This window comes from Brassica napus, chromosome C6 (assembly GCF_020379485.1).
Source record: "Brassica napus cultivar Da-Ae chromosome C6, Da-Ae, whole genome shotgun sequence".
NCBI lineage: Eukaryota > Viridiplantae > Streptophyta > Magnoliopsida > Brassicales > Brassicaceae > Brassica > Brassica napus.
The window spans coordinates 11,118,084-11,145,056 of NC_063449.1; the positions used below are offsets into that span (position 1 = coordinate 11,118,084).

The following is a 26,973-nucleotide window of genomic DNA, read 5'->3' on the forward strand; positions in this document are numbered from 1 at the left end:
TTTATCGCAGAAAGTGACACCCCTGTCATTCCATTTCGTTTGAATGAGGACTTGCACATCCTCTGGCAGTTGACATCAGCTCCTTCAACAGGTTCTCTGAATGCCATTCCTAGCTTAGGAATTGCCTTGAATGCAAGAAGCTGTTAAACACAACATTTATAAAATGCCATCAGTCAATCACAATAGCAATCAAGTCATTAATGGGATTTTGCATACCTCTAGTGGAACACAGAAACCTGGAAGCGGCCATAATGTATTCTCTTTCACAACCCCTCCAAAATGCTTCATTGTGTGAGAGATCTCCTTCAGCATGTAATCATAGGAGAATCTCCCCCATGGAAAGGACTGGCAGTGGTCAAGATCATCCACTGCTCTCTGGAACACCTCCAACACAGGATTAGCCTTGTGTCCAACCTTCGTTTGCGCGCAAACAACATAAGCTAAGAAGAATAGAACTGCCATCTTCAGTCTGTCTTTGTGGGGTCCCATGTTCACCAGCTTCTTCTTAACATCCTCCAACCTTCTAAGTTCTCCTTCCTTGAAATGTCGATCAACGAACTTCGTCCCACCAAGCTTTTTGTAGCCGAGAGGATAGTTGTGGCAGAATAGCCCAGATATCAAACCGTGTTCCCTCAGCCCATAACGGATGGCAACGCCATTCACAATGAACCACACTTCTCTTCGCCTCTCGCTACCGGCAGTACGCAGCAACAACATCCACATTCCCTGAACCATGTGGTTGTTCTCTCTTTTCATGTGGAAAATGTGTCTGAATTGAGGATGCTCCGTGAACCAGTTCCACTCCGCTTTAGACAGCTTCGGTTTCAGTTTGCTTAGCGTCTTACTCGTGCTAGCTATCATGCACCTCGTCCCTAGCTTTATTTTTTTCTTGTACTCAGATGGATTGAAGAACATTCTGGTTGGTCTGATTGCCTCGGGTGCCTCATTTCCATCCAAATCTTGCAAGTTATACCAAAGTTATATCCAAGTTGTACTAAAGTTATACAAAAGTTATACTTAAGCATATCAAAGTAATACCACGGTTCCGTTTATAAAATTTTAGTTTTCCTATGTTGTACCAAAACTGACAGTTTTTCCAATAGTTCTCCTAGTATTACTAACATTAACCCACTCGATTTACTAGCTCTCCCTAATCATATGTTACGACTTAAATTCAAACTCATTGATAGTTTGTTACCTGAGGTTCAGGTGGATTCCCATTCTCGTTTGCTTCCTCTTCTCTTTCTCCATTTGCTTCTTCTTCTTCCGAACGTGCATTCACTTCGTTCTCTCCATCTGGAGGTTCTTCTTCAGAATCTTCATTCTCCTCGTTAGAACTCTCATTCTCCCCATCTGGTTTTTCTTGTTCTTCTTCAGAACCCTCATTCTCTTCATCTCCAGAAGCGGTTTTCTCATTCACTTCATCTCCATAAGCGGTTTCCTCATTCTCTTCATCTCCAGAAGCGGTTTCCTCATTCTCTTCATCTCCAGGACCTTTGTTCAGTGTTGTCGGAGCAGCTTCTGCAGCCACATTACTTGGCTCTGTTATCTCCGCCGTATTCTCCGTCGAGTCATTTCTCGTCTTCTCCGTCGAGACATCCGTCGTCTTCTCCGTCGAGACATCCGTCGTCTTTGCCGTCGATTCATCCGTCGTCTTTGCCGTCAATTCAACAATCTCCACCGCCCTCGTTTCACTCTCCTCCGTCGTCGTCTTCTCCACATTTTCTCCGGACCCCGTCTTTGCAAACTTCACTCTCGGAGCCTCTTCCTCCGTTGGATTATCCTTCCTCTTACCCCGTCGTGTTTCGACCACCATCGCAATCGGATAGATTTCACCGGATTCTATCTCGATTCTCACCGAATCAATCTCGATTTTGGAAACTAGGGTTCTTCGGAACCAACCGAAAAGAGGAAAAAGAGGGGAGAAATGAGTTATAAATTTCGACAAATTGGATCGAGGAAATACAATGAGAGGGTTTGCTAAAACCGACATATTTGGTTTGGTTTTGAGGGATTGGTTCGGTTGGTTAGTATGGTTACACGGTTAGACGATTCGGTTCAATTGGTTTGACCATACAAACGGGTCGGGTCGGGGCAGATGGGTTATACCCTGGTACAACTTGTAAATACTTCAACTTTTTTGTTTATTAGAGTGTCTAAGAGAGATTAGATTATCACATTTGGGGGCAGCAGAGGAGATGCCTCCCCAAAAAAGAACCAAGTCCGAGACTACAACAATCATAAATAAAAGACACAAAGACAAACCGATCACTTGCAAAATCAAACTTGGGCCTAATGCCCACAAAGGAAACCATTAACAACACAAGACAGTCAACCCGTGTCGTAATCGAACCCTCCGAAGCTATCACGACGATTCTACTGACGGCATAGACTAACCGGATATTCTCCACGATTATGCTGTTTATAATGAAAATTTAAGGTTAATTTACGGAAACTGGAAACCATAATTAAATCTTTGAGGGTACATTTTAATAAAATAGGGAGTTATAGGCTAAAAACAGTATTTTAAAAGGTACTGGGGGTTAAAATGTAAGCATATATTTATATATATAAACCTAATTCAGACAGCAAAGCTTTCTCATGCTATTGTCTTATCGCCGCCGTTCGTCACCACCGACCTTCGTTCTCCGGTAAGTCTTTTCTCCTTTTTCTCACCGTATTTAACCTTCCCCTCGAATAATCTGTCCACAGTTTATTCATCCTGTATTCGCCTCCGTGGTAGATCGGAGCTCTTTGTTCGTCCGTTAGTTTTAGTATCGATTTTTTTTAGAATTGAGTCGCACTGTAGACGGAAATTTTTTCTCCTTTTTGTGTCCATGCACATATAATTTTGCTTGAATTGAAACCCGTCTCCATCTGAGAACTGTTTGTGATCTCAGTTAGTATTGGTCTCTTTGATACAGTTCAGTTCAGTTGTTTTGAAATGGACCAAAGAAGATATTTCTAGAGCCAACGAGTTGTAACATCGTAGTTTTCTCCTCGAGATATGTTCTATGATGGCCCAGTCCTTTAGGTGGCAAGACACTGTTTATGTTTTTCCACTTGGGGTAGAGTATGTTAGCGGTTGGAGTTTGGTGATTGAACACTTGTTTGAAGTTTTTGTCAGATGATAGTTTAATTAGAAGGGCTTGCGATTGTGATCTCTTGTTTCTTAAACAGCCAACCATTTTCTTATCTGGTTTGTGTTTATTGACAGATAGAGAGGTTGTTGCAAGCTTGCCGCAATGAGGGGAAGGAGCTACACTCCGTCACCACCAAGGGGGGGTTATGGGAGGAGGGGTCGATCCCCAAGCCCTAGAGGAGGAGGAGGAGGCCGATACGGAGGAGGTCGCAGCAGGGACCTCCCCACCAGTCTTTTAGTTCGTAATCTACGCCATAATTGCAGGTATGACTTCTCTAGAACTCTCTTAATCTAACTATTAATTGTTTGGATAGTTATTAAGCATATCTAGGCATGATGTTTCTCTTTTATGTACTGTGAAGACTTTAACTTCTTTTCTTTTCCTCAGGCAAGACGATCTCAGGAGGTCGTTTGAGCAGTTCGGCCCTCTCAAGGACATTTACTTGCCAAGGGACTATTATACTGGGTGAGACATACTAGTCCCTTATTTACTGTTTAAACATCTGATTTTACTTTGTTCTAGTTAGATAAAATATATATTTCTTAGATCCTCTTTACGAGCTTTCTTGAATCTCCCTGTTTCCTATGTTTAGTTGTTTTCTGTGACATGAGGTCTTCATTTGAATCTTTGAGTCACTAGTTTGAGGTGTCAATAAAAGAAAGAACGCCAGATTGAATTTAGTTAGTACCTGTTGAGACTTCGTACTTTTTAGTGCTTAAGGATAAGTATACAATGTTGATATGTTGCATGTGTGTGAACACGCTATTAGTGTGTTATTTAAAGTTGTTGAGGTTTAACAGTGAATCTAAAGAAATGAAGACATCAAAGAAGTAAGTAGAGTTCTTATGAAGATGTTCTGTATGATAGTGAAGAGTAAGAGTTGAAGTGAAGTTGAGTTTGTAGTCAATTTGAAGATGAATCAAGTCTTCAAGAAGACACATCTTTATACTGAAACTTGCGAAGTTAGCAGGCAAGTGCTTGCTTATTTCAATGTTTATCTTGCGATATCTTCTGCTGCAGGAGACCATATCGCCAACTGTTGTGAAATGGTGCATAAAGTGGTGCATCTTCGTCCTCATTTTTGTATGTTTGGTTCCTAATCTGAGATCCTGTTTTGTTCTATATGTCAAATGCAGAAATCCGCGAGGGTTTGGTTTTGTTCAGTTTGTGGATCCTGCTGACGCTGCTGAGGCGAAATATCACATGGATGGCTATGTTCTTCATGGACGTGAGCTGACTGTTGTGTTTGCGGAAGAGAACAGGAAGAAACCTACTGAGATGAGAGCTAGGGAGCGTGGTGGAGTAAGGTGCATGGAGCTTTCTCTTTTTTAACTTTTCAGTTTATGAATGAGTCCTCAATGTAGAGAGATCTTTAATAACTCTTTTGTGTCCGTAGGAGGCGGAGTCCCCCTAGGTATTCTCGTTCTCCTCCCCGTCGACGTGGTAGATCACGGTCAAGGAGTGGTGGTTACTATTCTCCTCCCCGAAGACATCACCCAAGGTTTCTACATGTTCTGTCTGAACTCCAGTACACATCTCTGTGTAGACAGAACCATTCGAGTAACCTTTTGAATGCTCACCATCTCTCCATTGTCGCAGGTCTATCTCTCCCAGGGAAGAACGATATGATAGGGGGAGATCATACTCGCGCTCCCCCGCCTACAATGGCTCGAGCGGTCGCAGTGTAACTCCAGCCAGAGGCAAGAGCCGCAGCATAAGCCGTAGCCCAAGAAGAAGCATAAGCCCGAGTCCTAGAAGAGGCGGCATTAGCCCGAGTCCCAGAAGAAGCATAAGCCGTAGCCCGAGCCCTAGGAGAAGCATAAGCCATAGCCCGAGAGGAAACAGGAGTCCAAGCCCTAGGAGAAGCAGGAGCTGCACACCTGAACAGGCCAGAAGCCGCAGCCCACCGCGTGGGGAGCAATACGAAGACCGTTCACCAAGCCAGTGATTTGATTCTTCACTCTTTGGATATGCATCATCTCTATGTTATGATTATGTCTCTCTTTTTCTTATCCTAAGACAGTTATTATGATTTGAGAAAAGATGAGAGATCTATGTAGTGTCGAACCTTGGCTTTGTTATGTTATTGAGGATTGAATATTTTTATGGTTTGATGATGTTGAGTCTTATGGGAGATTGTTAGTGTTATTGTGTCCTCTTTAAGATTAAGTCATTATATTGAAAGTTGCAACATTAGACTATTTGGAAAACTGTGTTGGTTTGAATCAGAATCTCGGCTAAGATGGTTAGCTTCTGCTGGAGTACCATAGCGATGTTGATGCTGCACGGGAATCTAAGTCCAACAATCCAAAAGCCATCAGATTCACCGCATCTGGCCCATGTAAGGGCCTACCATAATATGTCTTCGTAGAGCCGTGTTCAACGGGGCAAAGATGAGTAGATTTGGTTTCTTTTAAAACTCAACAAGACAGAGACTATGGTCCCAATCTTGACGAGTAGTTGGGTTTGTTGATAAGGATTAGACTTTTTCATTTTGTTTTAGGGAACACAACAAAACAAGACAAGGAGACTTCATCTTAAACAGTGACACTAATTTGGCAGTTGGAACTTTCTTGTAAAGCTGTCAAATGATCCGTCTATGGCCCAATTGAGCATAACCAGTTGGACCATTTCAGTTTTGGATAGTAATGGGTGGTCTATATTGGACAATGGTCCAAACAAATGTCCAAGACCAATAGAGACCATGTCCAAATAGGCATGTCCAAATAGACATGTCCATGGACACCCAATAATATTTATAATTTTTTTTTAATTATTAGTTTAGATTTTATTTCTAAAATTTTGAAATTTTGAAAAATTGTGTTTTCCCGCCAAAACCGAATATTGCGTTTTCCCGCCAAAACCGAGAAATTGAGTTTTCCCGTCAAAACCGAGAAATTGCGTTTTTCCGCCAAAACCGAGAAATTGCGTTTTCCCGCCAAAACCGAGAAATTGCGTTTTCCCGCCAAAACCGAGAAATTGTGTTTCTCGCCAAAACCGAGAAATTGCATTTTCCTGCCAAATTTATGAAATACATTTTTCCGTCAAAATAGTGAAATTACGTTTTCCGTCAAAATCGTTAATTTTTTATTTTAACGATAAAACTATTTTTTTGGGTTAATTGTAAAACTATGTTTTCTTTTGTTAAACTCATGAAATTATGTTTTAAAGAAGCCCATGGAGACTCATTGTCCATTTGGTCTTCGTCCAATTGGACCATGTACCAATTGGTCTTTTGTCCAGTTGGACCATTTATTAATTGGGCACGTCCATAGTCCGCCCAAAATGAAGCCCATGGTCAGCCCGGCCAGTGACACCTGTACTTTCTTGTTCACGAAACCTACTTACCTACTAGCAGCACTTAAGTATCAAAAAAGGCTATGACTTGTATGGAGAGATAGAAAAAGAGATGTGGAAGAGCATAGGAGAATTGAATAGTGAGGATTATGTGAAAGCTGGATTGAGTTTGGAAAAGGCTAAGGGGTTTCAGAAAGTGGTAACAGATGTGATTTCAAGGACTAAAGGTGTTGATCCAAGAGATCAATGGAAGGCTTTGGTGGATGAGTGTGTACTTAAGCCATGGCATCCTCATCCTCTTCATCAGCTTCTCTATTACTCTATCTATTCAAACTGGGATGCATCTATCCACGGCCCTCCTCTCTACTGGTTCCCTTCTCTGTACGTCCATCTCTCTCCCTCTCTCAAACCAACTTTGTCTGAGTTGCTGAGTGTCTGTCTATTTCTTCTTTATGTGTGTTTAGATCTCTGTCAAAATACACAAACTTAGGAAGGCTAATGGAAACTCACGGGCCAAGGCTTCTTGGTGCTTCATATAAAAACCCTCTAGAGAGTTTTGAGCTTTTCAGGAGATTCTCAGTTGAACATCCTGAAGTAAGGCAGTGACGTTGAACATTCAAGAACAGAAAAGACTCTTTGTTATGGTCTAACTTTATGTTTTCTTCAGGTTTATTGGTCTATTGTTATCGATGAGCTTTCACTTAAGTTTCACACCCCTCCGAGGTGCATCCTTGACAAATCAAAACCTGGAGGGACATGGCTTCCTGATGCAGTACTTAATACTGCTGAATGTTGTCTGATACCTTCAAGCCTCTCTCAGAGGGAGGATGATAGTTTGGCTGTTGTATGGCGAGAGGAAGGCTTTGATGATTCTCCAGTCAATAAAATGACATTCAAAGAACTCCGCCAGCGAGTAATGTAAGTATCATGAATGTCTTTACTGATCATACGGTTCCATTTGATCTTTTTGACACAATACTTTATACACAGGTTGGTGGCAAATGCGATAAGTGGAAGTTTTGCAACGGGTGACACGATTGCCATCGATATGACAATGACAGTGGATGCAGTGATTATATATCTGGCAATCATATTAGCTGGTTGTATTGTTGTCTCCATCGCAGACAGCTTTGCAGCTAAAGAAATTGCCACAAGGTTGAAAATCTCCAATGCAAAAGGCATTTTCACTCAGGTTTGTGATACAGTCTTGACTCACATTTCTTTATATTTCTCAGCTTACCATAACCAGATATACAATGATTCATTTTTCATATGCTTTTTTCAGGATTATATACTCAGAGGAGGTCGGAGATTTCCTTTATACAGGTGATTCTTCCATTCCTGGTCTTAAAACTCCATGAACCAACTACATAAATTAAACTGAAACTTGCGTCTCTCCCCCTTTGTTTTTTTTCTGTAGTCGGGTGGTTGAAGCTGCTCCATCAAAGATCATTGTCCTCCCAGCTTCAGGGACTGAACTGCGTGTTCAGTTAAGAGATCAGGACATACCATGGAAGGATTTTCTGTCCAAAGCTAGGTAAATTTTGCGTTAAATCTCTAACTAGAGCCAGATGTCCAAACTCTTGATTTATTATGATATTATCCGCTTTGGCTTAAAGTATGGCGGATTTGTTTTGGAAAGGCTTCTCCCCAAAAGGCTCATATTGAACTGGACTATATATATATTAGACTTTTTTTTCTCTAATATCCGATATGGGATTTGGATTGCTAATTTTTTTCTAACAAGTATGGCTCCAATTTGTTTTGCAGTGTAGAGAACAACTATGGCCCCATCTATCTACCTGTAAACTCTGTGATTAATATTCTCTTCTCATCTGGAACTACAGGTAAAAACATTCAAATTGTAATACAAATTTTTAGAGCAGCTGTTGATCAGTTTGTTTTTTCTAAACTAGGTGAACCGAAGGCTATACCATGGACACAACTCTCGCCAATTCGTAGTGCTTGTGATGGATGGGCTCATTTTGATGTCAAAGTGGGTAACACATACTGTTGGCCTACGAATCTCGGATGGGTGATGGGACCAACTCTTATATTTTCTTGCTTTCTAACCGGTACAACGCTTGCACTCTATCACGGGTCTCCCCTCGGCCACGGTTTTGGAAAGTTTGTTCAGGCAAGACAACCTCCATTGCTGTCTCCTTTGTCAACATTTGATCAAACCCCACACTTAACTGTGCTTTGATATTACTTCAGGATGCTGGAGTCACGATTCTTGGTACTGTTCCAAGCTTGGTGAAAACTTGGAAGAGGACAAACTGTATGGAAGGGCTTAATTGGACAAAGATAAAGTAAAGAATAACAAACCTGTGGTTTATATGTTATGTGTTCTGTCTGATGTTGGTTTGTGCTTTGTTAGATATTTTGCCACAACAGGAGAAGCTTCAAATGTTGATGATGTTCTCTGGCTTTCTTCTAAAGCTTATTATAAACCTGTGATCGAAGTTTGTGGAGGCACTGAACTCGCTTCTTCGTACATCATTGGAAGCCCGCTTCAACCTCAGGCTTTTGGAGCGTTTAGCACACCAACCATGGCTACTAGAATCATCATCTTTGATGAAAACGGTGTCCCATATGTAACGAATACTTTTGACATGTTTGCGGTTTATTCTTAAGGTTTGTACATGATAGAGACTGTTTTGTTTTTGCAGCCGGATGATCAACCGTGTACTGGAGAAGTTGGTTTGTTCCCGCAGCACTTTGGAGCCACGGATAGACTTCTGAACGCAGACCATGAGGAAGTTTACTTCAAGGGAATGCCAATGTATAAAGAAACAGTGAGTAGTTTAGTAAGGACTTTGTATATTCAAATTGCAAAATGAGCATCACTTAAACTGTTCCTTTGTTCTGTTCTGCAGCGACTTAGAAGACATGGTGACATCTTGAAGAGAACCGTAGGAGGATATTTCACTGTTCAAGGCAGATCTGATGATACCATGAACCTTGGAGGAATTAAGGTAAACTAAATTGGTGTTTTTTACATCTTGTGTCCTCAAAGTTTTAATCTTATTTTTGCATTATACAGACAAGTTCTATTGAGATAGAACGAGTGTGTGATCAAGCCGATGAATGCATCTCTGAGACGGCTGCAGTCAGCATAACTCCGGCTAACGGTGGTCCAGAGTTACTGGCCTTATTCGCAGTCTTGAAAGAAGGGTTCAAGAAACTTAGTGAAGAAGAGCTCAAGAGAAAATTCTCAAGAGCCATTCAAAAGGATCTTAATCCTCTCTTCAAGGTAAGTAATAGCTTTGGATCTTAATTCGTAAAATCAAAGTTACAAAGAGTTTGTTTCTGGTTAGGAAATGGAATTTTTTGCAAAATTTTGCAGGTGAGTTTCGTGAAGATTGTGGCTGAGTTTCCAAGAACGGCTTCGAACAAGTTACTAAGAAGAGTCTTGAGAGATAAAATGAATCAAGAAATACAATCTGTACGGAGTCGAATATAGAGCTATGGAGAACATATACTATTGGGAAACGTTAGTGTTTATTGAATAAGAAGTTATAATAAATAAGATAAAGTCCTCCCAGAGCTTTGTCTTGAGATACAAGAAAGAAATGATTCCATTTAGTCATCATTTTGTTTCACATTGCAATATTCATTTAATAAAAGGACGAGAGAATATATATGGGGAGAGTGAGCTTTGAGGGTAAGTGACTATCACTGGGACACATGAGCAGAGACGTAGTTTTTATGCGCAAAACGGATCTTTGCCGCTGATGTTAAACCTTGGAGATAGGCCTCTCAGTTGGGTTGGACCGCGCCCAAATTGGTATGTCCAACTGGGCGTTTTTTTTTTCTGGGTTCAAAACATCCATACCCATATTTAGTCCACACTTAACAACACCCACACCCAATAACACCCATCACCCAACTGGACATCCAAACCCGCCCAATTATAAGCAATTTAAATATTGACCCAAATCTGTTTTTTCTTTTTTTTTGAATATTTGCCCAAATATGTTTAAATTCAATTTAAACTCACTTTAAATATTAAACAACATTGAAATATGATAGAAATATCCAAAATTGAGTAGTAAACTTTTGAAACTTTAAACAACATTGGAAAATCTGAAACAATCTCAAAAGACTTAAGTTTTTAACAACACTGTTTATGAATTCACTTTGTTCCAGCTTTGTGACTTTGTCTCCTCTTATTTGCAGCCTGCAACAACAAACAAAAAAGAAGATTCAACCTCAGATTTTCACCAAATTCTCAAGACAATTGCAGATGAAGATACAGATCGTTAGCAGTTATGACATGCAGCAAGTGAATGAAAATGCTGGTTTCTGAATCCAAAACAAAACAAGAAATGAGATTCATTAGCCCACAAACTCAAACAAGTTACTTGCAACTTGCAAGAGTAAACTAAATCATTTATCTTCAGATCAATAGCTAGAACATTTCAATGTATTGAATGTGCTCTCATAATGTTCTCTCATATCACAAGTGCTCAATTCATATCAAAAGTGCTCATTTCCAAAGAAAGTAAACGAGTTTTACTTGAATGAGTAAGGTGTAGAATCATACCTCAATTCAAGTCTATTGACTCTCCACTCTCTTCTTCTTTCTCCTTCTCTTTATCCTCTTCTTCTTTCTCCTCTTCTGTCTTCTCAACAGACTCATCACCTACGAAAAAAAATAGTTTTATGAAGATTCGGAAGCAATTTATTATATGAATAGATTATAACCAACACTAACCCATTTCAGGAAACCCTTTTAACCAATTTCTTGTACAAACCAAGGCTTGGACATTAGTAGGTAGAAGACAACTTATGTACTTGTTAAGGACTCTACTACCAATGCTAAACGAAGATTCTGAAGCAATAGTTGTTATGGGTATACTCAGAACCTCTCGTGCCATTGTTGCCAACTCTTTGAACCGAGCTGAGTTGTCTCTCCAGTAATGTAACATATTCAGTTTCTTGTAAGCGGCCATGTCAAGCAATAGCTCATCTAGATATATGTCGAGAGCAGACTTGCCACTGCCAACAACTTTCTGAGAAAAGAAGGCGTAGAAGCCCTGAAAAAAACAGGTTAAACATCACTTATATGATATCAGAAATTCATAACACTTATCAGAAATGACTACAGAGCATAACTTACCCCATAACCGGCTGGAACATCGGGTATTTCTCCTTGTGAAGTTGTTGCAGCACTACTGATTCTCTGGTTTTTCTTGTAAACTCCAAACAGTTTATAGATCTTTGAACGAACATTAGCCAACCTTCTCTTACAAGTAGACTGATCCAAAACCGAGAAACAATATTCTAAGAAGTGAAATTTCAGTCTTGGATCCAAAACTGCAGCAACTGCAAGGATATCAATGTATTCTTCCCAGTATTTCTCAAACTTGAGCTTCATACACTTCACCATTTCACAAATAACAGGATCAGAATAATTTGCATGAGCTCTCAACAAACACTCAATCTTCCAAATTTCATTGAAATACAAATTTGATGTTGGGTATGAGGAACCCGAAATCAAATTTGTAATCTCAGAAAATGGCTTCAACAACTCGCATATCACTTCTGCTCTCCTCCACTCAGAATAAGAGGGACAATTCACATAACTCGGTTCTACATCCGCCAAGTTACCTAGTGCAGATTTGAACTTGATAGCTCTAGAAAGCATAAGGAAAGTAGAATTCCAACGTGTGCTTACATCTAAGACCAGACCTTCATCACCTTCGACCTCGGTTCCCACTGTTTCAACACAGTTTTGAAACATTCTTTCCCTGCTTTCTGATCCTCTAACAAACTTGACACTCTTCCTGATTTTCTGCAAAGCTCCTCCAATCACTGCTAAGCCGTCTTGAACAATAAGATTAAGGATGTGTGCTGACCATCGTACATGGAAGAACTCTCCACTGCAGAACAGATCTTTGTGCATCTGTCTCTTCATGATACTATGCATGCTATCATTCGAAGAAGCGTTGTCTACAGTGAGACAGAAGACCTTCTTTTCCAGTCCCCACTCCTCCAGCAGCTCAACCAGCTTCATAGCAATGGCTATTCCAGAATGAGGCAGAGGAAAAGCGGTGAAAGCCAATATTTTAGCTTGCAAATTCCAATCAACATCTATGTAATGCGCAGTCAAGCAGAGATATCCTTCGATAGTAATAGCGCTCCAGAGATCTGTTGTCAAAGAAACCCTTCCAGGAAAATCATTTAAGAATTTCCTAAGTTTCTGCTTCTCACTTTCATAAATCTTCAACACATCAGAAGCTGCTGTGTTTCTACTCCAATACTCAATGCTAGAATTGGCATAAGTAAAAGCCATTCTAATCCTCTTATACTCTACAAACTTGTAAGGAAGATCATGCTCTATAATGGCCATAGCTATCATCTCACGAAACACCATCATATCTACCTTCCTAGAACTACTTCTAGGTGTTCCAACAGCTTTTGGACATACCTTCATATGACGAGTCAGAGTTGAGGTTCCATTCCTGCGAAGATTCAAGAAGTAAAACCTTCTACAAAGGTTGCATCTGATCTTAGTTGTACCATCAGACAACCTTCCTCCAAGTATAGTAAACTTCTTCCAGCACCTAGAGACTCTACGGCGTGACTGAACTTGTCTCGGTTGTGTGCCTCTGTTAGCCTCTGAATCATCTAAAACTTCATAATCCTCTATATCTTCATCCATCACATCATTCTGACCATCATCGTTCAAGTCTATAGCTTCCATTTTCTAAAACAAAAAAATATTTAAATGAGAAAGGAGCAGTTATCATGGTCAAAGGATCAATCAAAGAGAAATAATACACTTGGAGTTAATCAATGATTCCCACAGAAGAAGACACAGGAAAGCATAGGACACTTGGAGTTAATCAATGATTCCCACAGAAGAAGACAACTCTGATATTAACATACTAGACCCCTACAAGTCTTCAACTCAAGCCTCATAACTTGTATGTAAATAAAAGTTAAAAAAGGAGCTCATGAAACCTGAATATCTCTAACGGTTGTTATAACTTTGAACTAGACATTCTTTTGCTTACAACATAACTTTCTTTGAAACCTTGAAACCGAAAGTCAATAGCCTATTGAGATGAAGATGAACCTGTGAAACAAAGAGTGCTCAATGTTTGATGGTGACTCTGCTTGGCGTAGAGTTTATCTTCAGTAACTGCTCTGGAATGTACCTACTACCTGTCACACACACAAGCCCATTTGGTGTTCCAGTCATTAAGCAGGTCAGTAGAGATTTGCCTTGTTCTATGAACTAGACATTCTTTTGTTTTACCTTTCTCCTTGACGTGTATTTGGAGAGTATCAAGAGTGATTATGCCGTCAGTCAAAGGAAGTAACTCTAGCTTGATCGTTGCTGTAGATTTCGAAGGAACACATCTGATGCATTAAGAAAGTTAAAAACCAGGTCATCAATAGTAAAACGTTACCAGCCGAGAAAAAATAAATTGAATCATAAACCCATAAACAAAGAATCTGGAATCTGACAAACACAAGACTACTCAGTTATACTTGAGAATCATACCTGAAATCGTGAGGAGAAATGGAGACACAACTAAACCTCCTTATAAGCAGATGACTCCTCTACAAGGAAGAGAAACCTTCAATCAAAAATGAGTTTTTAGTTTAAAGGGTTTCAGTAAACATATATTTGGATGAGAAAACTTCAATCGAAAACAAAGGAATGGTTCAAAACTTACCACAGAAGAAGACAACTAAAGGAAGTTTCAGAGCTAGGTTACTGATTCATAAGTAAGACATAAGGGAGGAGATAAATTGAGCTTCAATCTTCATACAACTCCTCGTGTTTCTGAATCCAAAACAAAACGATATATATGAGTTTTATAATCTAAACAGTTCATCATCATCATCAGATTCAGAGCAAGAGTAAAACGAGATAGATTCAGAGCAAGAGTAGAACGATTCATCACAGATTCACAAAACAGAACGAAGCTAAACTCGAGATGGATGAAGAGATAAACCGAGATGGATCGAAGCTAAAAGCCTAAAACCCACAACACAGAACGAGATGGATGATCGAATCATGAAGCATACCTGAAATCGCGAGAAGAAGAAGTAGAGAATGGAGAAATCTGGTTCGGATTAAGAGAATCAAAGCCGGAGAAGTCGAATCGAGAGGCAGAGATCGATTTTCATCGCGATTTTGCCAGATGAATCGAAAAGCAGAGATCGATCGAGAAGAAAAGAATCGCGGAATGATTTTTCCCCAAATTGTCTAAACCCTAGAAATTAAGTGTTTTGGGCCAGCCCAACACCCATTGGGTTTGAACCAGTTAGGCCATGGGCAAAGTGGGTCTTTAGCCCAGTTAGACCATAAGTTATTTGGGTATGACCATCACCCACCCATCTTTGTTTTGAATGGGTGAACCCATGGGTGGCCCAACCAATTGACACCCCTACTTGGAGACTCGGCGAGCGTGAAGGACAAACGGACAGGTCTGGTGAAGTGGTTGGACTTGGTCAGAATGTTGATGATAGTTTATTAGAGAAAATGTTGAACATTATTTAAGTGGTTGATGATAGTTTATTAGAGAAAAATGTTGAGTATTATCCTATTATAGGAATGTTAATTTGCCAGTATTAACCTAGGGATGTCAATTTGGAGTAATTTTAGAATGTTAATATACTTTGTATACATAATCAAATTATGCATTTAATATACCATTAAAATATAATTTAATATAGTGCAGACACAGAAGATAGCAAGCATAACACATAACATACCACAAACTTAAATCTTAAACTCTTAAACTACTTGCAACATTTGTAGCTTCTTCATCTTTGTCATCAAAATAATCTTCAACATCACCAAAATTTTAAATTAGTCACATACATTGCATAATCCTTTCATACAAATGGTAAAATTTTATCTTTAAATTATGCATAAGTATGCAACCAATTACGAGTCCAAAGTAATGTTTGCACATTTTTGGAAGAAGACGGTTTTGGTATGTAGTCAACACCCGACCTTCAATACTAAAAATAGACTCTGGTGTCATTGTAAAATTGGGATGATGAGAATATCGCATGCTAGAGAAGCTAAATCATGACAATGTCCATTTTCTTTTTAATAGCTCAAAACTTATATATATGTAAAAGTTTTAAACTCTATAGCCTTTGTTATTCCAAAGGCAGAACATGCACAACAAAATCAAAACCACAATGACGCAATCATTTTATATCAAGAGTGAGACAATGAATGTAAGGACAAAGCGACAAACAACTCAACATATGTCAGAAAAAATCATAAGCACATAAACATCAAGACAAGAAAAAATAAGTTTACATAGTTCATTTGGAATTAGTGTTCATGAATAATTAGAAGACGAACCATCCACGGATTGCTTGTATGTTCTTTGTAGAGAAACTTAAAATTCTTCGCATAAACTTTGTTATCCGAAGAACTGGTATCTAGCTTATCATAAACGATTTGAGTATTTGAGTCTTGAACCTTGGATCTAAAATAGCTCCCATTGCTAAAATGATATTATATTCATCCCAATATTCAGTAAACTTGGCTTGCATTCTTGTATGAAGTATATATTACTTGTAGGATACTTCACAACTGAAAATATGTTTTGATGGTGTTGAAAGGCTTCAAAAAGTCACAATTTTTGTTCTCCACGATCTTATTTATCTTAAAGGCATTATATCTTATATCATGAAACTAGCAAATTTCTTACGGAATTTAAGAGTTCTAGCAAGTATCTCATAAGTCGAGTTCTAACAAATGGGTACATATAAAGACAATAATTTCTACACTCTTATTACAACAAGTTTAAAATTAGTCCTTCATTGATTCAGGTGCACAAACTTCACACTATTTTGAATATTTTTCAGAAGGCCATTAGCTAATTTCAATCCTTCCTTCACTTAGCACCTCACATATAAAAAATTTTCTTCACATGACAATATATTCTCATTAATCATCTAAAGACAATGTTTGATTTTTTTGCATACAAGTATTACTAGTAACATTAGCCAAAGTGATGGAAGAAACTTTCTTTTCTAAACACCACTCCTTCAAACAATTCAAAACATTTTTATTAATAGCTGTGAAAAACTTTGAAAGTATATAAATCAAAAACATAATAAATGACAATGTGTCTTTATTAATCGCATCGATCAGTAATCAAACAACATAGAGACAAAATAGTAGTAGCGATATTTAATAAGAAAATATTATTGATGTTTGATTCGACGGTAAACGGACGAGACTTAAATCATTCGTTATCAATTCATTTTAAGTTAAATTAATGTTTAATTGGAATTAAACCCAATAAATTAACATGTAAAGCCAAACACACCCACTCATGTAACTCAGCCAAACAAAATAGTATAAACACATAGACCCAAAATTTATGGTATCCTGAGATTAAAAATTAGATCACATGTTAAAGATTAAATATATATATATATGTCTGTTATATATATATTTATACGACGTGAAACAACTGCGAGTTAAATCACAAGTAACAAATACATATATTTTTCTTACTCAATTTAAAAATAAAATAATTTACATATTAACTATATTAATTTCATAGACTGGGACAATGTTTGTATTTCGTTATGTCCAAAACTAATCTCGAATATGGTTTATTGGATCATTATTACCTAATTTAAATTTACAAACAAGAAGTTAGTTTTTTGATAAAATATTCTGATTTTTGATTATTGTGTCAGTATAGAGATTTTTTTTACTTTTTTGAATATTTAGGGATTAATTATCATTAATAAAATAGGTTGGGGAGGAGGGGTTTAAATGTTTTTTTTTTTTTTTATCACAGAGATGAAGGTTTTTAACTTCTTTTTTTTTTCTATAAATCTTCATAATTGACTTCAGTTTTAAGATGGAACCAAAAACAGAAAAAAAGAAAAGAAAAGAAAAAGCAAAAAAAAAACCCTAAAGAGAGTTCGTTTGGATCTGGTTTTACATGTAAAGTGAAGCCACGGGAAACGGAGTCGTAGAGAGAGAGAGAGAGATAAAGAAAAGATCGTACGAAGAAGAAGAAGAAGAAGAATCTTCCGATCTATAAAAAAAAACCGTATCACTCTTCCTCGTGACAACCTCACAGTCTTTGCCTTTATGATTGGAATCGTGCTTCCCTCGCGATTCCGAGCTTCGTAAGTGTCTTCACGATCAAAGTAGAGCCTAGAGAAAACGATGTGGACCAATGTCTTCAGAATTGTAAGTCTTCGCTTTGATTCTAAATACTAAAGACATTCACTTTCCTTGTAAAAAAAGTATTGATTTTGATAATCTACTACTTGCAATTGCACAGGGGGGTCTTCATCACGTTTCTTGGTTTCAGTTTCTTCCTAGTGAAGCTGAGCTCAATCCCACCTCTGATACAAGGTTCAAGCTTTGAGCTTTTTTTTGTCTATTTCTCTGGACTTTTATATGATGACAGTGTGTACTAATTTAATCCTGTAGAGATTTCAGTTCAAGAGCTGAGCAGAATGATGTTGCTACATATCTTGTGCTTTCATCTCATCTGCGCTTGCACAAGGAAGGCTTTCTTAGCACATGGACCAATTCTTTCGTTGGACCTTGGGATCCATCTCAAGGCTTATACAACCCTGGTAAGTGTAAAGCTAAACACCACCACTCTTGTAAGTTTTTTAGCTGGATATCTCATGATCATTTACTGCTTAGACGAAAAGATCAAGCTTTGGCTTTTTCTTCCTGGACGTCATTCATCAATCACTGATAAAGCTCAGGCTGCTGTCTCAAAGCTTAGAGGTAAATTTTTTTATTAATGATTCTTTGATCTTTCTTATGGTTCTTATTATGGCTTCTTTTTTCTTCTGTTAAAAGTTGTTGCGTCAGGAATCTGGGTAGCACCTGGGGACTCTGAGGAGATATCTGTTGCCTTTTCACAGTCTTTGCGTAATTGCATTGAAAGGTTTAGTTTCTTATCATTTTCAGAGATAGTGGGTTGGATTAGGGACATAATGGAGTTGAGATATCTCATATTAAGTTGTTTGATATTGCGGCAGAGCGTTAAGTGGACTTTCCTACATGAGATTCGGAGACGTGTTTTCAAAAGTCAGCCCTCAAAATGAAGAATATTTGAGGTACCTGCAACTTGTTGTAGCTTCTGCTCTTCACTAAATAGATGTGATCCTGCAAGACCTTGGTTTGCAGAGTGTAGTTTCTAAAATCAAAAGAAATGTATGATTAGGTGTGTGTGGCTAATGATCCTTGGATCTTTATGCAGGAGGGGTCGTCTTACTGTTGAATTCATATTTGCTGCTACCGAAGAGGCAGTTTTTGTCCATGTCATTGTTTCTGCCAAGTCCGTAAACACACTTGTCATATATGTTCGATTAGTGCGTCTTATAGTAATTGTGAAACTAACATTGGTTTTAATGTGCGAAGGAATGTCCGGACACTTTCAAGTGGCGATGCTGAGAGGCTGTCAAGGAGTTCTTTAAAAAACTCCAGTTATAGGCTTCCAGGTCAGTCATTTCTTCAATCATCACCTGCGATGCTAAATTTTGATCACTTGTCTATGATAACTGAAAGGAAGTTGTTGAAACTAGTACCAAATCCTTATTTGTACTGATATATATGCTAGTGAATGAATTGAGAGATGCGACTTTTGTACTCAATATTCAGTGCATTCGGCTCTGAAAAGAAGCTCGTGTAGTCTAGAACTATCTAAGTTCCTCGAGCAGAGTTATAGAACCTCTTCTTCTTTTTTGCTCCAAGAGTGGAGATTATAGATTGTGCTAGACGTAACTCTTTGAAGACAAAATTGTTGAATTGAGACCTTAAATGAATCGTTTATCTTCTGCACATGTTTCTAGAAAGATAGGGGCTTTTTCTTTGATAGTTACACTTCTCACAGGCTTATGTTATTCCCACCAGTGATTGTTTCTCCTCATGGAATGCGGGGTAGCCTCACTGGATTCTGTCCCAATGACCTTGTCAAGCAAGTCTACTTCAGGTGCAATTCATACCTTTGCTATCTAGTGTCCCCACTCTACGTTTTTTTCTAAATGCATAGCTGTTAGTCTGATCAAACCAATATGTCTCAACTAAGATTAGATTATTTTTCTCATACAGTTCTGGAAACTTAAGGTCTTCAAGTGGATATATTGGTCTCCCTCCTCATGCTGGTAGTGCGTCCCGTCTGATAAATGGCGATCACTGTTACGTGGAAGTTACACTTGGTTGCTGCCAAAATATAAATGACAACACAAGTCAAACTAATTCAACCTTTGCGGTCAATGTTCCCCAAACATCAGTTGGGAGTAAAGATCACCGGAAAGGACACCCAGATATATTATCGATGTGTGAAAAAAGGTTCATATATCCAGCTGAGGCAGTGCTTGTGCCAATCTTACAGTCGGCATTTGCTAAATTTTCTTTGAAAAGGTAAAAACTAAAATGTCAAGGTAAGGAAGTTATTTAGAATTTGTTGAATAGTTAACTGTGTAGGATCATAGTGAGATGGGTTTTAGGAATTGTTTAAGACGCACGTTACAGAGCGTCAACTTGAAATAGATGTAATAGTTGTTATCTTTCCCCAGCTTGGAGCTGATGCAAGGTGAAATCATACTTGCAGATTTTGGCTTCAAAACTGGATAGGACCATCACTGGCAGGCTCGTCGTTATTTATGCACTGGTGAGTCCTTTTCTTCTATTTCGGATACATTCTGAACATCAAAGGGAACCCATAGACGTCTGAAATGCAATCCTCATGATTGGCAGCTCCATAGGAGTGAGATCTGTTGCATTTCTGAGTTTTCGAATATTGAGCTTGACTATTTTCTTTTTATTATAGTAGTCTGTTCATGATCCCTGAACATTTAGTCTGTTTTATGCAGGGCTGGTGATTTTGACTTCTTTGGAGCGTCTGGAAATAAGAGTGATGGGTTCTATGAAAAAAATGGCTATAATAGCAGTGGCAGTAGCGGTAATAGCAGCATTAGTTCAACAAGTAGTGCTTCTAGCGGGAGTGGTTGGAGAATGACTTCAAGAACTGGTGACCTTGATGCGGATGCAGATTCTTTGACTTGTAAAGATGATCACCCAAAATTGGTATGGCTTTTATCTGTGGAAAGGGTGGAGATGAATAGTACTGATAACGAACCAGTAACATAACATCCTTTTCAGGGTTCCAAGCGGCCGCGAACAGGGATGGCAGAGTCATTCGGTCAAGTAGGTACTGTCTCAAAGGCACCTATTCAAGAAGCATATACGTCAGGCTTGGGTTCTACTAAAACTAATAAACTGATGTTCCAGGCACTGCAAATGATCAATTTGGTTGGGATTGGGATGATGACGATGATGATGATAGAGGAGTTGGCATGGATATCCAAGCACTTCTTTCAGAGTTTGGGGACTTTGGTGACTTCTTTGAGAATGATGCGTTACCTTTTGGGGAGGTAATTTCCGTCTTCTGTTATCCTTTAGTATAATAAAGCAACTACTACTTGCGTTCTCTATGCTGGTGAATGATATTGCGCTCCTGCATTGGTTCATAAATCTAGACTGTATCTCGTAAAGGTTTGAGTGGATGGTGGTGCCTCTTACTGTGTTTTGGTCATGTTGCCTTTGGTGTTCAATCCTTACCTAACAAAGCACCTTTTATGTTTGTGTAGCCGCCGGGAACAGCAGAGTCGCATTCCCTCATACTTCCTTCAGATTCTGCTGATGTAGGTTCGAGTCCAATGGATATGGTGGATGTATCAGACCAGATTGTGTTGCCCGTTGGATTTTCGTCTTTTGAGAGCTTTAATCCTGCTCCCCCTATCATTGATGAAGGCCTTATCAAAAGTCAAGAAGTCATCAACAACAGTGTCACTTCAGCTTCAGCTCCTTCAAATCAAATGTCAAGCTCTTCTAACAGTGAGTTCGATCATTTGATGAAAGCAGAAGCTATGATGACATTTGCTCCCGAGTATGGAGCTGTTGAAGCACCTATGAGCGAGCTTTCGTCGACGTCTTTCAAAAGCCCATATCTTCCCAAGTCTCATAAAGTGGAGAGTTCAAATTCAAGAACGAGTAACTATGTTTATGGACCCACACCACCTGCCACTGATTCTAATGGAGCAGCCGATAAGATTTTGCTTGGATCAAAAGCATACATTGGTAACAATGATGGCAGAACTTTGTACACTAAGGTAGAGGGCAGAAAGGACCAATATGATAAGCTACCTACTTTAATCAGTGACAACAATAGTAAAAAGAAGGGTGTGTTTCAGTTAAAATATTCAAACTACAATGCTGCTAGTGCTGTTAAGACTGTACAGGGGAAAAAGACTGACGGTATATCTGCTGTTGTTAGTACTTTGTTATCTTCAAAGACCTTGCTGGCAACAGACGTGGGAAGCGTTATGTTCCAAGCCTTCATGTATAGGATGCGGCACAAAGCCATTTCTTCGAAGCACAGTTCACCTGTTAGTCTGAGTGGGCTGAGTGGAAACTTCTTCTTGAACCAGGTGCCAAATGGGCCTAGTAGTCTGACAGACAACGTATCTGCAAGGAACGAGATATATAAGAAAGAAGTACCTACTAGAATAGCTGGAGATTTCGATGGAGGAATGTTAGACAGCCACATGAGTGCACCAGTTGGCGTGTGGCGGACTGTTTCAGTCCCAAAAACAGCTAAACCTGCTAGTTCGCCAAACATTGAGGCAGGCTCATCCTTGCCCCACAGTTCGTTTAGCGAAAACAGCTTGCTTTCTTATGGCCAAAAGCAGCCGTTGCAGGAGCTTCTAGATGGAATAGCACTACTTGTACAGCAAGCTACTTCTTTCGTTGATTTAGCTCTGGATTCAGATTGTGGGGATGGACCTTATGGCTGGCTTGCACTGGAAGAATTGTGGAGACGGGAACTGTCGTGTGGACCCTCTGCTGGCCATGCAGGCTGTGGGGGAACTTTGGCTTCCTGCCATTCTCTGGACATTGCTGGTGTCAAGCTAGTTGACCCACTCTCTGCTGAGGTAAGCTTTCAAAATGGTGTAACCTCCCTGTGCGACTGCTGGTTATTTATATGGTACAGGGTGTTCAGCCGGTTTAAACCTGATTCTGGAGATTTTTTTTACTTTCCAGGTTTTTCCTTCCTCTGTCATTACACTACTGCAATCTGACATCAAGACAGCTCTGAAATCCGCATTTGGTCAGTCAGACGGGCCATTATATGTCACAGATTGGTGCAAGGGCCGAAATCAATCAATGGATGGAGTATCTATTTCCGAGGGATCTACTGCTGAGTCAGTCCTGAGTGAAGGTAAGCACATGAATTTTGATTATTTTTCGGTCTCACGCTGGCTATCATCTCGTTGAACTCTATTGTTTCTACTGTGGTTGTTGATTCTGTTATTAATGAAAATCTTTGCATACAAGCAGTGTCAAATGCGATAGATGGTGGGAAAGGAGAGGAGTCTGCGCAGAGCCAAGATATATACAGTTCAGAGTTACTCCGACCTACACTTTTTGTTCTTCCATCACCCTCTATACTTGTCGGGTATGTTTGCCGATGTCTGTTCTATGAGTAGTCTGAATGTAAATGTTTTTAATAGAATGTGGTCTTTATCAAGATCCCCTTCTGATTGGATTATTTCCTGAAGTATTCATGATTTCGTTCTGTTACTTATGTGTCAATCACTTGTGACAGGTACCAAGATGACTGGCTTAAGGTTTCAACCAACTCCTTGCCACATTGGGAAAAGGCCCCTTTCGAGCCATATGCTCTGCCGAAAAATGTGAGCATTTAAGGATTATGGCTGAGAGATTTGCTTTTGTTTTCCGCAATTTAGGCCAATTGATGATACTCTTGACCACTAAGATACCTGTGATTGTTCTTTGTTACCTTTCGCAGATGAACTATACTGTTGTATGTCCAGATATAGATCCTTTAACCAGTGCTGCTGTTGATTTCTTCCAACAACTTGGAACTGGTGAGTCCACGAATTTATATATTTTGAATTTGTGATTGAGGTTATTTAAACATGACATGAACGGGTCATTATGTTCTGCTGAACCTTTTGTTGCATAGTTTATGAAACGTGCAGACTGGGAACCCATTTGCCAACGATCCTGGGAAATCAAATGGAAACTGACGCTGGAAGATTATCCTCATCAGGATTTGTTCTGCTTGATTGCCCTCAGTCGATGAAGATTGAAAGCAATAACACGTCGCTTCTGGGATCTCTCAGTGATTATTTTCTGTCCTTGTCGAATGGGTGGAATGTAAATAGCTACCTGAAGTCTTTATCAAAAGCGCTGAAAGGTCTTAAGCTTGGGTCTGGGCTTTACACAAACCAGAAAGAAGGGTCAGCTAGTCCATGCATGGTAAGTATGAGTTAAAAACTGGGACAAGCATTTATTTGCCCACTTCTACCAAGTGTAGCTGTTGTTGATACTTGGTTGGCTTCTACTTTTCTTTCAGGTAGTGTACATAGTGTGTCCATTTCCAGACCCTTCGGCAGTTTTAAGGACAGTCGTTGAATCGTCTATAGCACTTGGATCAGGGATACAGCCAGACAGAGACCGGAGATCTTTACTTAATAGTCAGGTTGCAAGGGCCTTTGGTAGTTCTGCTGCTGTAGACGAAGCATCAATATCTCACATTCCAGTGCTTTCGGGGTTTAGCGTCCCTAAACTAGTTCTACAAGTTGTGTCTGTTGATTCTATTTTCCGGATAACAAGTCCAAGCTTTAATGAGCTTGTCATCCTCAAGGATACTGCCTTTTCTGTCTACAATAAAGCTCGGAGAATTTCAAGAGGAATGCCTAATGATGCATTTCTCTCATCATCATCATTATCTAGCAGATCCTCTTCAGCCTTGGCATCAGTGAATTCTATCTCAGGAATCTGGAAAGACTGCGTCAGTTCTCGAATGACAGGTTCTACACATCCAAGAGATGGTGATATTGATGGTAGCATTAGAACGAGTAGTTGGGATAGTAGCTGGCAAATAACAAGATCTGGAGGATTAAGCTGCGACTCAAACAGAAACGGAGATTTTTACATTAATGATGCAATTTTCTATCTATTTGAACCGCTTTTCATCCTTTCCGAGCCTGGTTCTGTGGATCGTGGAGTTTCACCTACTTTCGGCGGCTTAGGGTCTGAGTCTTCAAAGCCAATACCTGAGGATGGTGGCAGAGGTTCAGGACTTGGCGTCAATTCAATGGAAGGTACAAGCTCCCACGGGGATGCATCACAGGTTGAAGGGAAGGCTGTTCCAAGCTTACATTGCTGCTACGGTTGGACAGAGGACTGGAGATGGCTTGTAAGCATCTGGACGGACGCCAGGGGTGAATTGCTTGACACACATATATTCCCCTTTGGTGGGATTAGCAGTAGACAGGATACGAAAGGGCTGCAGTGTCTTTTTGTTCAAGTTCTGCAGCAGGGATGTCAGATACTACAGGCATGTTCCTCCCCTGAAAATGGATCTTTCAAACCCAGGGATTTTGTCATTACGCGCATTGGGAGTTTCTTTGAGCTTGAGTACCTAGGTAACTTAGCTTCTTTTACCTTTACATCATGTTCTTAATCCAAATGGAAGTAGAATTCTCTATTATTTAACCCTGGTATTTTCTTGTCTACTTCCAAAACTCTTATATAACAGAGTGGCAAAAGGCAATTTACACAGCTGGAGGTCCTGAGATTAAGAAGTGGCCTATTCAACTTCGACGTTCTGCACCTTCTGGCGTAGCCACCAATAGCAACGGACCTTCCTTGCAACAGCATGATCTGAGTTTAATTCAAGAGAGAGCCTCGTCAACTAGCACACTCTACGGTGCTCACTCAAAACCATCCACCTTTGTGAAAGGCGGTATGGGGCACTCGGGTGGAAGAAAGCAAACAATGGGTGGACAAACCATTTCTGGTACTCCAAGGGGGTTGTTTCAGTGGGTTCACAGCATCAGTTTTGCTTCTATTTCACTTGATCATTCTCTGCATTTTGTTCTTCCGGCTGAGTTGGTATCTCCTGGTCAGTTTCTCATTGGTTTCTAGTGTTCTCCTCAGTTCACACAATTTTAGAAAGGGATGCAAGATACTGACTTGCATGTTTATCTTACGCAATTACGCAGGAGGTGGACAGAGCAGTACTGGTATGAGTTCAGCAAATTACATTGAAGGTTTCACTCCAGTCAAGTCTCTTGGGTCAACGGCTTTTGCTTACATGATGATACCATCACCCAACATGCGCTTTCTTCACCCAAGTCCTCTTCAGCTTCCTACATGTTTAACTGCGGAATCACCTCCACTTGCTCACCTCCTTCACAGCAAAGGCTGTGCAATCCCCTTGTCTACCGGATTTGTTGTTTCAAAAGCTGTGCCTTCCATGAGAAAAGACTCGCGAATAAACGTGAAAGAAGAATGGCCATCAGTTCTCTCTGTAAGTCTCATAGACTATTATGGTGGTTATGACAACGCTCATGACAAAGTTCTTCAAGGAATCATGAAGCAAGGCGGTGGACGGACCAAAGAAACTAGAGATTTTGAGGTTGAAAGCCATCTAATCCTTGAGTCAATTGCAGCAGAACTCCATGCTCTATCGTGGATGACTGTTAGTCCAGCATATCTGGATAGGCGGACTGCATTGCCGTCTCACTGTGATGTGGTTCTCAGACTGAGTCGTCTACTTCATTTTGCGGATAAAGAACGCTCCAGGCTACCAGATAAGTCAGGAGTTTGAAACAATGCAGGAGCATATCACTTAAGTTGAGTATCAAAAGATGAGACCAAGCTTTCTGTCCTGTCCTGCACCTCCTGAGTAATCTGTCATGTTTAAGGCACTTAGGTTTCTTGGGCTATTTAACCAGCGCTATACATTATAAAGTAGGAAGAAGTGGTGTAGATCTACTAGATGTAGTCCAGGTTTTTATTCGGGGCTTAAGAAATCTGTAAAAAAAAAAATTAGCATTTACGGCTTGCTCTACTTGTTGTGATTCACTTTAGGTGCATAGGTTAGTTTCCTTATAGCCCCTTTGTATTTGTAATTTAACTTTGTTCATCATTCCTCTGTAAAAGTCGACACAATATTATTAATATTGGTTTCTCAGGGAAATACTTTGCTCTAAATACTTGTTCTCTTATAGAAATATTGCTATCTTTGGGGCTAAACATAATAGTTTTCTTTTGATCCAGTCACATAATGAATCCCGACTGTTGTATGAGTTGTGCAGCTGAAGATTCTGACAACAGGCTTGGTTCTCAACCACTGGGTCGCCTTAAGAGGCTAACGCATATTTGTGTGTGATTCAGATCAGGTTTTAACTCTACTGATTGGCTACATATATGGATGGATTACTGCAACTATTGTTGTGTGGTTCAATAATCATTAAATATCATTTAATGTGGGGTCATCTTTAGCTTTCTTTCTGTGGCGGGACACATGGAAACTCATGTTGCCTTGAGGCACCATATCACCATTATGATGATGTCGGCATCATAGTGCCCCACACTTCCTTCCAAATACAGCTCATCACATCATTGATTCCACCAACTCTTAGACAATTCCAAAGTATCCCCTCTCTTATTGAA

The 26,973-nt window shown here is 39.6% G+C and overlaps 4 protein-coding genes across 8 annotated transcripts; 3 read left to right on the top strand and 1 right to left on the bottom strand.

Annotated features, from left to right (window-relative positions):
* Positions 1 to 2,447: 2,447 nt before the first annotated feature.
* On the top strand, positions 2,448 to 5,291 carry LOC106406901 (serine/arginine-rich SC35-like splicing factor SCL33). Of its 4 annotated transcripts, none has more exons than XM_013847644.3 (6): positions 2,448 to 2,651; positions 3,218 to 3,406; positions 3,531 to 3,608; positions 4,280 to 4,450; positions 4,540 to 4,644; positions 4,743 to 5,291. In XM_013847644.3, exons 2-6 carry the CDS (start codon positions 3,246 to 3,248, stop codon positions 5,089 to 5,091), a joined length of 864 nt encoding a protein of 287 aa, XP_013703098.1. In that variant the 5' UTR covers positions 2,448 to 2,651; positions 3,218 to 3,245; the 3' UTR covers positions 5,092 to 5,291. The 4 variants fall into 4 exon arrangements, with proteins under 4 accessions (XP_013703098.1, XP_013703099.1, XP_022560830.1 ...); XM_013847645.3 differs by having other exon boundaries at positions 2,604 to 2,651; positions 3,222 to 3,406; XM_022705109.2 differs by lacking the exon at positions 2,448 to 2,651 and adding an exon at positions 3,944 to 4,113.
* Positions 5,292 to 6,430: 1,139 nt separating this feature from the next.
* Positions 6,431 to 10,035, top strand: LOC106410637 (probable acyl-activating enzyme 18, peroxisomal). Its single transcript, XM_013851183.3, has 14 exons — positions 6,431 to 6,821; positions 6,905 to 7,034; positions 7,108 to 7,358; positions 7,431 to 7,632; positions 7,726 to 7,766; positions 7,861 to 7,977; positions 8,211 to 8,287; positions 8,357 to 8,577; positions 8,658 to 8,752; positions 8,821 to 9,037; positions 9,113 to 9,238; positions 9,320 to 9,418; positions 9,487 to 9,696; positions 9,790 to 10,035. Exons 1-14 carry the CDS (start codon positions 6,553 to 6,555, stop codon positions 9,904 to 9,906), a joined length of 2,172 nt encoding a protein of 723 aa, XP_013706637.1. The 5' UTR covers positions 6,431 to 6,552; the 3' UTR covers positions 9,907 to 10,035.
* Positions 10,036 to 10,238: 203 nt separating this feature from the next.
* LOC106408921 (zinc finger BED domain-containing protein RICESLEEPER 2) lies at positions 10,239 to 12,867 on the bottom strand. The gene is made up of 3 exons (XM_013849603.3): positions 11,566 to 12,867; positions 11,161 to 11,482; positions 10,239 to 11,088 (listed from the first exon to the last, which is right to left on the bottom strand). Exons 1-3 carry the CDS (start codon positions 12,823 to 12,825, stop codon positions 10,991 to 10,993), a joined length of 1,680 nt encoding a protein of 559 aa, XP_013705057.2. The 5' UTR covers positions 12,826 to 12,867; the 3' UTR covers positions 10,239 to 10,990.
* A 4,460-nt stretch (positions 12,868 to 17,327) lies between these two features.
* LOC106410568 (mediator of RNA polymerase II transcription subunit 13) lies at positions 17,328 to 26,511 on the top strand. 2 transcript variants are annotated; one of them, XM_013851093.3, is made up of 23 exons: positions 17,328 to 17,646; positions 17,741 to 17,814; positions 17,893 to 18,041; positions 18,115 to 18,201; positions 18,277 to 18,364; positions 18,459 to 18,536; positions 18,680 to 18,757; positions 18,841 to 18,920; positions 19,333 to 19,411; positions 19,531 to 19,842; positions 20,033 to 20,092; positions 20,295 to 20,508; positions 20,584 to 20,632; positions 20,713 to 20,855; positions 21,072 to 22,415; positions 22,525 to 22,702; positions 22,822 to 22,939; positions 23,090 to 23,177; positions 23,294 to 23,372; positions 23,471 to 23,766; positions 23,864 to 24,938; positions 25,052 to 25,417; positions 25,518 to 26,511. In XM_013851093.3, exons 1-23 carry the CDS (start codon positions 17,623 to 17,625, stop codon positions 26,123 to 26,125), a joined length of 5,667 nt encoding a protein of 1,888 aa, XP_013706547.2. In that variant the 5' UTR covers positions 17,328 to 17,622; the 3' UTR covers positions 26,126 to 26,511. The 2 variants fall into 2 exon arrangements, with proteins under 2 accessions (XP_013706547.2, XP_013706548.2); XM_013851094.3 differs by having other exon boundaries at positions 17,902 to 18,041.
* The last annotated feature ends 462 nt before the right edge of the window (positions 26,512 to 26,973 follow it).

Bases quoted from the DNA above. Each gene is read 5' to 3' on its own strand.
- LOC106406901 (XM_013847644.3), top strand. From the start codon at position 3,246: ATGAGGGGAAGGAGCTACACTCCGTCACCACCAAGGGGGGGTTATGGG. The intron at 3,609-4,279 runs GTGAGACATACT...TGTCAAATGCAG, and splicing joins CCAAGGGACTATTATACTGG to AAATCCGCGAGGGTTTGGTT. The intron at 4,451-4,539 runs GTGCATGGAGCT...TTGTGTCCGTAG, and splicing joins AGGGAGCGTGGTGGAGTAAG to GAGGCGGAGTCCCCCTAGGT.
- LOC106410637 (XM_013851183.3), top strand. From the start codon at position 6,553: ATGTGGAAGAGCATAGGAGAATTGAATAGTGAGGATTATGTGAAAGCT. The intron at 8,288-8,356 runs GTAAAAACATTC...TTTCTAAACTAG, and splicing joins CTTCTCATCTGGAACTACAG to GTGAACCGAAGGCTATACCA. The intron at 8,578-8,657 runs GCAAGACAACCT...ATATTACTTCAG, and splicing joins GTTTTGGAAAGTTTGTTCAG to GATGCTGGAGTCACGATTCT.
- LOC106408921 (XM_013849603.3), bottom strand. From the start codon at position 12,825: ATGATGGTGTTTCGTGAGATGATAGCTATGGCCATTATAGAGCATGAT. The intron at 11,483-11,565 runs GTAAGTTATGCT...TGTTTTTTTCAG, and splicing joins ATGTTCCAGCCGGTTATGGG to GGCTTCTACGCCTTCTTTTC. The intron at 11,089-11,160 runs GTTAGTGTTGGT...TTTTTTTCGTAG, and splicing joins AAAAGGGTTTCCTGAAATGG to GTGATGAGTCTGTTGAGAAG.
- LOC106410568 (XM_013851093.3), top strand. From the start codon at position 17,623: ATGTGGACCAATGTCTTCAGAATT. The intron at 17,815-17,892 runs GTTCAAGCTTTG...TTAATCCTGTAG, and splicing joins AATCCCACCTCTGATACAAG to AGATTTCAGTTCAAGAGCTG. The intron at 20,509-20,583 runs GTATGGCTTTTA...CATCCTTTTCAG, and splicing joins AAGATGATCACCCAAAATTG to GGTTCCAAGCGGCCGCGAAC.